This window comes from Pyxicephalus adspersus, chromosome 12, assembly GCF_032062135.1.
Source record: "Pyxicephalus adspersus chromosome 12, UCB_Pads_2.0, whole genome shotgun sequence".
Lineage (NCBI taxonomy): Eukaryota > Metazoa > Chordata > Amphibia > Anura > Pyxicephalidae > Pyxicephalus > Pyxicephalus adspersus.
Window position 1 is genome coordinate 17,114,698 of NC_092869.1, and position 11,980 is coordinate 17,126,677.

At 39.3% G+C, this 11,980-nt stretch overlaps 1 protein-coding gene across 1 annotated transcript in view; it reads right to left on the minus strand.

Annotated features, from left to right (window-relative positions):
• PALS1 (protein associated with LIN7 1, MAGUK p55 family member) overlaps positions 1–5,604 on the minus strand; it is a 107,692-nt gene extending 102,088 nt beyond the window's left edge. Inside the window, exons 1-2 of the mRNA XM_072428767.1 lie at positions 5,584–5,604; positions 2,786–3,279 (exon numbers count right to left, since the gene is read on the minus strand). Coding sequence (XP_072284868.1) covers positions 2,786–3,149 — 364 coding nt within the window. The 5' untranslated portion in view covers positions 3,150–3,279; positions 5,584–5,604. The remainder of the gene's footprint in view (positions 1–2,785; positions 3,280–5,583) is intronic.
• Positions 5,605–11,980: the final 6,376 nt, after the last annotated feature.

The following is an 11,980-nucleotide window of genomic DNA, read 5'->3' on the forward strand; positions in this document are numbered from 1 at the left end:
GGAGAAGGCAAGTGTGGTGGGCGTATCGCCCAGAAGAAAGCCTCTGTGGAGAGCTTTTGTATGGTTTAAATCTCCCCTTACTTTTTCTTCTCAGTTACAATGGCAGATGGTACACAGAGGGGTAAATATTTCCACCAGGGATGCAAACAAAAAGTAAAAATTTAATAGGTAGGCTAACCCTTCTCCCACTTTAAAACTAAGAAAGATACACATAAGAAAAAAATATACCTTTTTCAGCAAGTCTAAATATGTAGATCATGTAAAGTTGGTAAAGCAGACCTAAGAGTGAGAATTTCATAAAGGGGTTCCAATAATCTTCTGGCAATTTAATCTGGCAGAGTATCCCTGATAATGTAAGTCATGAAGTAGAATTAGAAGGTAATAAAGTCTCGTAGCCCCACGCGTTTCGCCAAATGGCTTCCTCAGGGGAGTTGCAAAGGGGTAAAGGGTTGTAACAGGTTGAAAACTTTCTGACAGGTATTGCACAAGTATGAAAGCGAGTCTAGGTTTTCAGGGTGATCTCTGAATGTTGTATAAAATGGCACCAAAGTTAACAGCTAATTCAGGGTTCATTTTTTTTCAACTTATAAAATAGCTTTATTTTTATACCTCACATCACTTTGGAATGTACTGCACATTACAAACATTTCCTTTTCAATATATCTATATATAAGCATTACACAGCAACAAGAGCATATGAGAAAAAATTAAAGCATTAGCCCAAATGACCAGTTTTCTTTTTGTTCTACATTAACAATTATAGAAAAAAGGGCTCAGACCTGCAGCATCACTGAAGGAGGGGGATGTGGACAGGTGACCCCCATCAGAGGGGGCGATGCCAAAATAACATTCAGCTACAATATTGTTGTAAATTGTGTTTTTGTGAAGCTTTATCAATTTGTTGAAAAAATTTATCCTGATCTCTAGAAAAAGAAATACAACTTCTCATTTTGTTCAGATGCTGATAAATTTGGAACAATTTTTAATTTGCAGTTTTTTTACCAATTTTTTTTTACTTTTAGGTCACTACTATTGCTACTACATTTATCAATTTACATTAATAAATCATTATGAAGGATTCTGCAGAGCCTTGTGTGGGAGCACATCACTGTGTGTATGTATTTATATGGTGTTGATACCCACTGACCCCATGGGTTATTGTACTGGGTAAAAAAACCCCAATAATGCCATTGGCTCAGACTATTAAATAGCCTTATGACTCTTAAACTTAGGTTTGTATATTATTGAATTTTCATTTGTTAAGGAGCTACACAGTAGCTCTTTAGTGGAGAATATATTTTTTTTTTTTAACCAACCAAAGGTGTTGACTTCTCAGCATGGAGAGTTTAGGCAATATATCCAATGCAATCTGTTTTACCAGTATCCAGAAGGATGCCGCTGAAACATATTTACTTGTTCCAGCACCGATTTATGGGTAATGCAGGCCTTCAGAGAGTGGAACCCCTTACTGGACTCTCTTTGGTCCACCTCCCCTCTAAAGACTTTCTTGTCCACTATGGAAGCTTGAGAATGGCCTCATCTTCTTTATGTTTATCTGCTGCTACGTACAGCTGCAGATTGGTCAATAACTTTGGAAATTTTACCAAAATTCTTGTAAAAGTGTTGATAGTACCCACAAAACTTAAGAAAGCTCTTCGGCTTCATGACCATTTTGGGTTTCGGCCAGACGGACATCTATTCCACCTTCTCAGGTGCAATATTGATCCCCTCTCCTATGAGATCAGATGTCCAATGTAACCAAAAGAAGGAAAACTGAAGCAGTTTTTCTTCGCTGAACCCTTGTAAACTTTTTTCTGCATCCTTTTGAACGTTTTCTGCAGCTGTGCTTTATGTTTCTCAAAGGTTGTGCCAAAGATGATGATGTAGTCCATGAAAATGAGGGGGTCGACCATGTTCAGGTCCCTGAAGATGTATCCCATCAGTTTCTGGAAGGTGGCCAGCATGTTGCAATACCCAGGTTTCATCCTTTCGGTTTCATAGAAGCCAAGCGGATGCAATGTAATCAATGTAATTGATTGATGACTCTGCAGCACCTCCATCTACATTAGCTGTTACTTTGGTGCCTTTTTTTACAACATTCAGAGACCACACTGTGAACCTAGAATCTCTTTCATACTTGTGCAATCCTGGTCAGAAAGTTTTCAACCTGTTGGGACCCTTTAAAACATTCTCCGCAAGTCCCCTGAGGAAGATGTTTGGCGAAACTCATGATTTACATTATCAGGGATACTCTGTCTAGCTAGAAGGTCTTATCCCCCCACTTAAATGTATGTGAGAATGACCTTTATTGCTGTGTAAATAAGTTTGTGATACAATCACGTGTACTTTGTATGCAATACTATTTTACTTAATATACTAATTTTTGCCACACACAAAAAAAAAAAAATCTTTCTTTCACCTTTTATCATTATGAGACCTAGGAGTGAGCAATTGTTTTATTTATCACTGACATTTCTGCACTTAAAAAATGAGCCTAGGCAAAACACAAGCTGTTAACCCACTTCATACTGCTGTATGATTAAAAAGATAAAGTCATCTACTTCAGTGAAAAAAAAGCCTGTAATCCAATAATCAGTAGTTAAGAGTGGTTAAATTTGTTTTATGAACTGCTTTATGAATTCCAGAGAGAAAAGCAAAACTTTAGATGTTAATCTACTTAGTAATTGACAAAAACAGTGATTTTTATACAAAAAAAATGATAATTCTAATTGAACATGAATGCAAAAAAACAAATATTACAAATAATTGAAAAAAAAAACCTTACCTAATACTTTTACAGCACAGCTGGGACTTTCCAGAACAAATCCTTCATCAGTGTCAAAAATTGGGTTATCGATTCCAGTTTTAGGAAATGTTTGTGCCAATTTTTTAAGTCTCATTGAAGAATTAACATCCAGCTCCTGTTTCTTTCCTTCCTCCTCACGTCTACGACGCATGTCTTCTTGCTGTTGCCGAATTCGGTCAAGCTGAACACTTCGACGTATGGGCATCGCCCGTGTACCCAAGTCCGCTGGACAATCTACTGCCATCTCTCTGTGTTTCTGTGGCTCTTCTGGAGAAAGATCTATACTTTGCTTCTCACTATCAGAATCTTCTGCTACATGACCATTTACATGCGAAGTGGTCATGGCTGCTATACATGCACTTTGCACAAGGCTTTATTTCTGTATGTTTGTCCAGTAATCCAAGCAGGGAAATCCCATTGTAGCTAGCATGCTCCAGGATCACAGACCCAAGTTGTGTAAAATTTAAACAGATCTGTAAAGTAAATAAAAATATATATTTATTTTTTTACACACACTTTAGAAACGGATATCTGCCATTTATAATAATTTCAATTTGCTCTGGAGCCTTCAAATATAATACACCCACTCAGCTCCCCCCTAATTTTCTGCAGTGCACAGGAATTTTGTTTGCTTTATAAACAAAGTGGGATGCTTATGGGTGATAGCTGCAGAATAAGCAGCAAAATGCTTTTCTTTATCACATGTACAGCTCCCTCCAAACAATGCATAATATCTGCCTTCACAACACTAACTAGTGTAAAATAGGGTTTTTTTTTTGTTTTGTTTTTTTAATACGGATGACATTAGATTCAAAGGCATGTAATTTCCTATGTGCATTAAGTGGTAGGAAAACATGTTTCTGACATTGTATTTGTCTGTCTGTACAGAATATTATAATAAAAAATATTTAATGCACATACCAGCATTAAAAAGCCCTTAGGGTTGGTGGGGTGGGGAGGTATTTTGTACTTCAATAAATTAAAAAATGGTTTATGTCATTCCTAATGTTGAAGTGGCTTTTGCAGCACCAATCATTTATTTACTTAAAAGGAAAAAACGTTTTAACAATGCACTACATTTAAAGATGATGCATTTGCCAGCCAGAAAGAAAAACTGTGGTAAACTGTGTTAGTAGTAGGGTGATTTTTTTTACAATGCTACATACAGAGTTATTTATTAAGCATCAACATTTTACGCAGTGCTGCACATTAAAGAGAGGTCGCAAGTAACAGAGATTCAAGCAATGACACAGGAAAGGACCCGGTCCAGAAAAGCTCACAATCTACAGTGCTAAATCCAGAATTTTTTTTAAGCCGGGTGGGAAGAAATTGTAAGTGGGTGGCAGCCCTTGTTTTGTGACCAAACTCTTTAGTAACCACCCAAAAACAGCCTGGGTGGGTGCTGAAAAGTGCAAAAGCAACCCAGTGAAAAGCACCCAGCTAAAAGGGCCTGGGGAGAACCCTGATCTAAGAGGAGGAGGATGTAGCACACAATAGGAGTGGGCATTTGGGACGATGACCGAGTAGTGAGGGTTTAGGAGACTGAAGAGGACAAGAGGCAAGTTTGAAAAGATTTTTTTTTTATATATATACATTTTTATATCAAATTTTCAGTGCAACAAACAAAAATGAAGCTTTACAAGATATTACAATTTATGCACTGGTTTGTAACTTTTGATATGCAAAGACAGAAAACTCTCCACAAAAACAGCGCATAAATTTATACAAAGATTCCAGAATAGTATACACATATAACACAAAAATGCGTGGTGGGAGGGCGGGTACGGTGAACTTCAAACAATATTCATAATTGGTGTGGTCAGCATGTTTGATAGGTGTACAGCTTTTGCTGTCAGATCTTGGTGAAAACAAAAGGAAGAAGGTAAGATTTTAGAATGTTATTTAACCACATAGTGATTTAATAGCTTATCGTTCCGTATACCGAAACAGGGCAAGTGTGGCCTCCCGTTCTCCTGATGGCAGAGTATTAAGTATAAACGTAACCATATGTTGACAAAAATGGTCAGTTTGCTGATACATTAGGTGTATCAGCTCAATTGAGACATCCTTCACAGTCAAGAGAAGCTGTTGCAACCTAAGCTTGCATTATTGCTCTCCGCGCAGCCAGAAAACATATAGAAAACATGGGTTGTAAGTGCACTTTCAAATGTGCAAAGAAGGTGTGAAAAGAATGGCTGGAGTGTATTTTTCTATCAGGTCAGAAAAGTAAGTGGGACAAGGACTGTGGAGGTATTTGAAGGCAAAGCACAGAAGCTTGAATTTGATTCTAAGGAAAAAAAAGAAGCCAGTGTGGAGAACTGCAGAGAGGCAACAGAAGAGGAGTGGTGAGAAGGATGGCTGCAGCATTCATGACAGTGTTCTCCCCAGCCTCTTTTAACCGGGCGCAATACCCAGCACTTTTAAGTAACCACCCAGCTGTTTTTGGGTGGGGACTGAAGAGTTGGGTCACAATAGATAGGCTGCCACCCATCAACAATTTCTTCCCATCCGGTTTTAAAACATTTTAGGGTTCAACAATGCATGACAGTTTGGAGAGGAGAGAGTTGGGTTAGTGGAATACCAGAGAAAAGAATAATACAGTAGTCCAGACAAAAGTTAATAGTGTGTACAAGGAGTTTGGTAGACCTCTGGGGATAGGTAGGTGTATTTTGGATACAAACATACAGGCAACATACCCCAGCAAGAATAAATGGGATACCATGGATTCTTTGACTCCAGGCAACAAACCGACTGCCCATATTTTTCTTGCTACTTACCCTACAGAGAGTGTATCCCTTGACAGCATGGCACTGGTTGAATTTTACTTGGTTTTGATATGCATTTGTTTGGTATCCCATTTCAGCTCGCTGGTGTGCGTTTCTTGCCTTTCTTGTTTCTTGTATGTTTTTACAAATACATGAGTAGTCAGAATTACATATACATTTATGTATCTTTTGAAATAATGCTATTTTAACTCCATTCAAAAATATAATATGTTAACTTGTAAAAAATTTTTGCACCAATCCTAAAATCCCACTACTGTCTACAAAAAAAAAAAAAAAAGGGTACATGTAACCGACAAAAGGTCAATATTGAAGACATCCCGAAAAAGGTAATGGTCCTCCAATCAACTACTGGGAAAAATTTTTTTTTACTGGGAGTACAAAATGAATATATATTCCATCATTCATTGGAATACTTTGTGGATTATCTGAAAGCAGACTCAAAATTGAAAGAGTAATGAGTAAACAAATACAACACATACAGAAGGAGTGATTAACTTTCTGAAAAGGCATCCAAAGTTAGAATTTACTACCCATCGCTTCTCGGCCTTTTGGCTAAGATCAAGTGGGAATTTACTAGATAGATAGATTAGATAGATAGATTACATAAATATACATACATACAAATACTCACACAGACTATAAAGTGCTAAAGCAGCTTTGTCCCCGAAACCTGTACTGGGAGTCACAGATAGTTCAGCTTTAGGGGTTATTTTTCTCTTCACATTTTAGAAACAGGTTTTTAGCAGTTGATGAGTTATAAAGCTGTTGTCCACAAAGAAGAGTTAAAGGTGCGTACACACTTCCAATTTTTATCGTTCCAATCGAACGACGAACGATCGATTGGGCAAAAAATCGTTCGTAAAAAAGTAACCAACGACGCCGACGAACGAGGAAAGTCGCTGGAAACGAACGACCGGACCGACGGATCGGATTGGACGACGATCGTTGAACATCGTTCGTGTGTACGGTCGTTCGTTGATCGTCCATGGTCAGAGCATGCGTGATGAACGAACGTCCGTTCACTTTCCTGTCGTGCACATAGTTCCTCTATCGCTCAAACGATCGTATCTATTGTGTGTACAATATCTACGAACGATCGTGTCGTTAACTCTATGTGCAGGATCGGTGATATACGATCGTTCGTATATATCGTGCATGAACGTTCGTCGTTCGTTTTCCAACGATAATAATTGGAAGTGTGTATGTAGCTTAAGCCATACAATGCCCCTTTGGCAGTATGCAGAAAAACACACAAGATATTTGTAAGGAGTGGAATTTTGCCGAGTCTTGAAGTTAATTACTTTTGTGTTTTTGCTATATTTTGTAGATAATTGAATTGTGTTGAAACTAGTTATATCCTCCTTATCAGTAAACCAATATTTGCTTCCCCCTAACCTTGAGACATTCCTGCTCAGCAAAGTCGTTAATTGTATTTCTTGTTATTTACTAACTACTAAGTGCCTTCCCCCCTGCTGTCTGACTAAATAAACTGCAATGTGATAATAAAGCTTGGAGAGTGATTTAACTACACATTGAGTTGTGTCGTTACACCCTACCAGCGCTGTAAAATAGAGGCCACTGGAGAGGGATAACTGGTCTGGGACCAGCAAAAAAAAAAAAACGCCCTAACAAGATTCAAGGCCTTTGTACTATGCAAGGGCAGACCCTGCCCAATTAACAGGATACAACATAACTGCTAGGAAGCGCCCAGAAAAAAGTCAGATTTGAGGGCCTAAAGTGAGGGAAGACACTTTTACAGCAATAGGTGTGCAAAGACATTGAACACAAAAAACATTTAATGTAAGCAGCCTTAATACACAAAACAGTGTACTTCTATTGCCAGCCCTAACCTGACCAGAACTCCTAGATGCTGGCATCACACCAAATATGTAGTCGGGTTATATGTAGTGCAGAATGCTGTTTCAAGAAAACTGACAGGTAAAGAGTCCTAACCTAATGTAGGCTACAGCCTAGAATTCTGTGTCCTCCAATGAATGCTGGAGTAACTAGAATAACTATAGTAGCAAGTATAGTTTTGTGACAGTTCTCCCCTGATTGCTGTGCCTGCCCAGCTCACCTCTAATCCACTGAACCAATCACGGTAGGGCTGCTCCATTCTAAACTGTCATCCGTTCAGAGGACAGCTTGTAAAATGTATCCACCGGAGTGGGCGTGTATAATGACACTTCGGCAGCACCATAGTTCTCCCCAGAGGGTTTTAGCCAGTTGCTCTGCCCGGCTGCTGTGCCTACCCCGCCCACCTCTCCTCGGCAGCTCTAATCCTCTGCACAGATCTCAGTGAGGCTGTTCTGTGCTCAGCTGTCATCCGTTCAGAGGATTGCTGCTGCGATTAGAGGTGAGCACACAGTTCAGCCTTCATGTGAATGAGACACAGGTAGCCATCTAATAGCACAATCTAGGATTTCTATTTAAAAAAAAAAAAGAAGAAGAAAGAAAAAAGCTGCCTGTAAAATGTATCTGCATGTCGTTCTGCATCCTCACAGCTCTTTGTGTATAAACCTCCATATCTTCTAAACTGTATGTCACAATGACTTGTAATTTTCAGGGTGCACAGGGGACCCTCACAGATACCAGTTATTACAATTTCAACCCCCCAAAAATTGAACTTTGGGGTTGCCGTTTCAGAAGAAATTCCTAAATTGAAAATGCAAATTGGGGACCATGGGGCTACTAACATAGCAAGGACCATTGGAAGTGGACCCCTAAATATATACCTACCTGTCACAAATCTATGCCTATAAAAGAACTGTCTGCTTCTCTGGGTACAAGTGGGGAACACCTGTGACTAAAATCCCCTAAAACGTCATCACTATGGCATCATTAGAACATAAACTCTGCCATACTAAAATTTAATGGGGTTGAGGTACAGGAAGGTTACAGTCATGTGTAACAAGGAAGTGCATTTTAAAGGACAGTTTTTTTTTAATGTTGAAATGATGCCATGGTGATAAAAAGTAATAGCCACAAGAGTCTCCCGGTTCCACCTATATTTTTGTTTCCCTGCACCTCTTAATTCTAGAGAAATTGGGGTTTGAGGTAGAGATGCGGACAGATGTGTGTAACTGAGCAGGTAGCACATTTTGCTAGGTGGGGATTTATGTTTTCATAATGCCATAGCAATTACATTTTAGAAAGGTTTAGCCACAAGTGTCCCCCACTCGCACCTACAGTTTCAGTTTCCTATGCCTCCTCATGTACCTTAAATAATTTCAAGTTAATACAACCAACAGTTTAGGAGATCTGAAGGTTTGAACACAGCGAGTTGTTAGGCTGCAGAATATGACATGCAGCTTTTATACACATACACACACACACACACACACACACACACACTGCGCTGCAGATTACATCATTACACACTGTGGATTAACGTCACAGTTTTTTTTTTTTTTTTTTTTTTTTTATAGAATTTGGGCCGTGATGAGAGGGGGTCACTGGCTGTCTTGACCCAATCTAATGTCACATGCACGATGCTATTAAAGCATCACCACATTTTTAATATTATATTAAAGAATGACTTTCTCTGTCATATAATGGAAAAATGTGTGTTTTTTTGTTTTTACACTTTTTTAGGGAGGACCTTTCCCCTTCAGTCTTAACTTCAATATCGGCAAAGACCAAAGGGGAAATCCACAGCCTCCTGGGATATTTGTGTCACATATCCCAAGAGGCTCTGCACTGCTCCTTGTGTGCATGCATCTTCAGAGGCTTTCTTATAATGTAAAAAAAAGTGTTCAATCTCATGCATGCGTAGTGCAAGGCAGCACTGGACGTACAAGTGAGCATCAGAGAAAAGGTGGAAGCTGAGCCAGCATGAGCCTGCTGGGCTAATTTTGTAAAAAGATCAAGAGAAAAAAAATGTTTTCACAAAACCTCACTTTAACTAAATATAGCCTCAGGAGCACATCTGAAGTTAGGCTGAATTCACACCGCCAGTAAGGTTACATTTGTCCATTCCTCATGCCAGGAACCACTGCTGCTTAAAAAACTGAAAGGTGCCTAGCTTGCCTAGGTGCCTAGCAGTTGCCAGAAGTCACTACGAAAGGGGTAAATGTTTTTGCTGCTAATATGAACTAAGCCTAACTTGTTACACCACATTCATTAAACTATTACAAAGGAATACACTCTTAAAACTTTGAACACTGGGAAGTTGGGTCACAATACACGGCATAGGACAGTTGTGGCAAAATACATAGAATACATAGAAAAATTGGATATACTAACTGGGCAGGCATTACAAAGTTGGAACAAATTATAGGGAGAAGGTAGAGCACTGAAACAATAGGAGGTTACTGGATTCCCCTGGCATAAACAACTGGGAGCACTAAATTTGCCATGTTTTGCCACCCCCTCTTTTTGACCACCTGGCTGAAAAAAAATTCTGGGGAGAACACTGCAGTGACCATAATATGATTTAACTTATTGTAAGCATTAAATAGGAAAGAAAAAACATTTAATTTTAGGAGAGCAAATTTTCCATTAGGGGTGGCTCTCTGTGACTTGGTCTGGGAGAAAATATTGTCCTCTAAGAATACTGAACAGAAATGGGAATGTGCAAAACTGAGAGCTGGAAGGACTTTGTATGTATAGTTAGGTGAGAGAATGGGACCCACCACCACTGCCTACTTTGTTGACAGGTCTAGGGGTATGTGTGAAGTGCAGGCCTCCATAGGAGAGCAACAGCGGAGTCAGAGGTGAAAAGCCACGTTTCAGTGAGAGCCAGCAAGTTCAGAGATTTAGAAATGAGAAGGTTGTGTATGGAGGTTAATTTATTGCCAACAGATCCGGTACCATAGACTGAAAGAGAGAGGGGGTAAGAACGTATGGGTAGGGTGAATGGGGATGAGGTTATGAGAAGGGAGTATCTTGATGAGTGTATGGAAAGCAGAGGCTGGGGGGGGGGACCAGGGATGGGTGAGATGTCACCAGTAAGTAGCAGCAGAGAAAAAAGGTGCAGGAGCACAGATTGAGAAATCAGGGGAGTGAAAGAGCAGGAGGACAGGGAGTAGTGCCAGAAAAGAGAGTGCTGGGTGAATAATACATTTTTACAGATAATTGTGCACCGTATGTGTACATTAAACAATGTGGCAAACTGAAGTCCATGAGAGGCGGTCCTGTAATATGGGTTGAAGTGAGCTTAGTTTCTAAGCTTGTTGAATTCCAGGAGTAGGACATGATGATACAGTCAAAGAGATGGTTTGATGAAATAGCAGTTCAGAATGGCAGCAGCAGAGGATGTTATGGTGTCCAGGTGGATGAATCAATCCAAAGACTGGAGGTGGGAGTTGCAGAGTAAAATGTATGTCCAGTTCTGTGCCAATTCCTCCACGCCGCATTGGCTGCATTCCCCCTCAGCTATACTTTTCCTTGCTACTCCAAGGCTTGGAATTGAATGGTTGGATTTTCATAGAAGAAAATTGTTATTATTGTTAACCTGTGCAAAAAGGTTACCATTGAAATTTAACCCAGAAGGCTACAAATAGAGAAAGAGGCATTGGATTTTTTCTCAAATAAAATGTAAAAAAAATCTTATGCCCCTTTCTCTATTATAGACTTGTTCCAGAATGCATGTGAAGCAAAACCTCTGTTTCCATATGAAAAAGTTTTATATCTAATGAGAAGGAAAAACTTCCTCAATTTTGTCAATACATTTGAAGGTTGGCCAGCCACTTTGTCTAAGTTTTTAATTTTAGCAGACTGTGCATTTGAGTTTGACACTGACATCCTGGAATAGAGTAACAAAGAATTTGAGATATCCGTTGAACCTTGGGAGGGGTTGGCAGGGCAATAAATATCCATGCACACTCAGCTGGAACTAAGGAATAGTTAACAGATAAATCTATGGGGAGATTAAAGTTGATGCAATAAATTAATCTACTATGATGAGGGTTGAAGGGGAAAACAATTGCATACACAGGGCTGAGATTTGGCTGAATGGGAGACGTACCATATACAATCTGATGAGAGTTGCAGGGGGAAACAATTGCATACACAGGGCTGAGATGTGGAAATGATTGAGAAACAGCAGGGAAAAAATTAAGGTTGACAAAGCACCAGGACCAGATGGATTACATCCACGTGACCTCAAAGAGCTGAGCTCGGTTATTTCAAAGCCCTTATTTTTAATTTTTAGAGACTCTTTAGTCACTAGCAAGGTACCGATGGATTGGCGTAAGGCCAATGTGGTTCCTATCTTCAAAAAGGGAGCAAAGTCATTACCAAGTAACTACAGAGCGGTTAGTTTAACATACATAGTTGGAAAGGTCCTGGAGAGTTTGATAAAGAACCAAATAGAGGAGTTTCTGCTAGAAAATAATATTATAAGTGATAGTCAGCATGGTTTTAAGAAAGACAGAAGTTGTCAAAC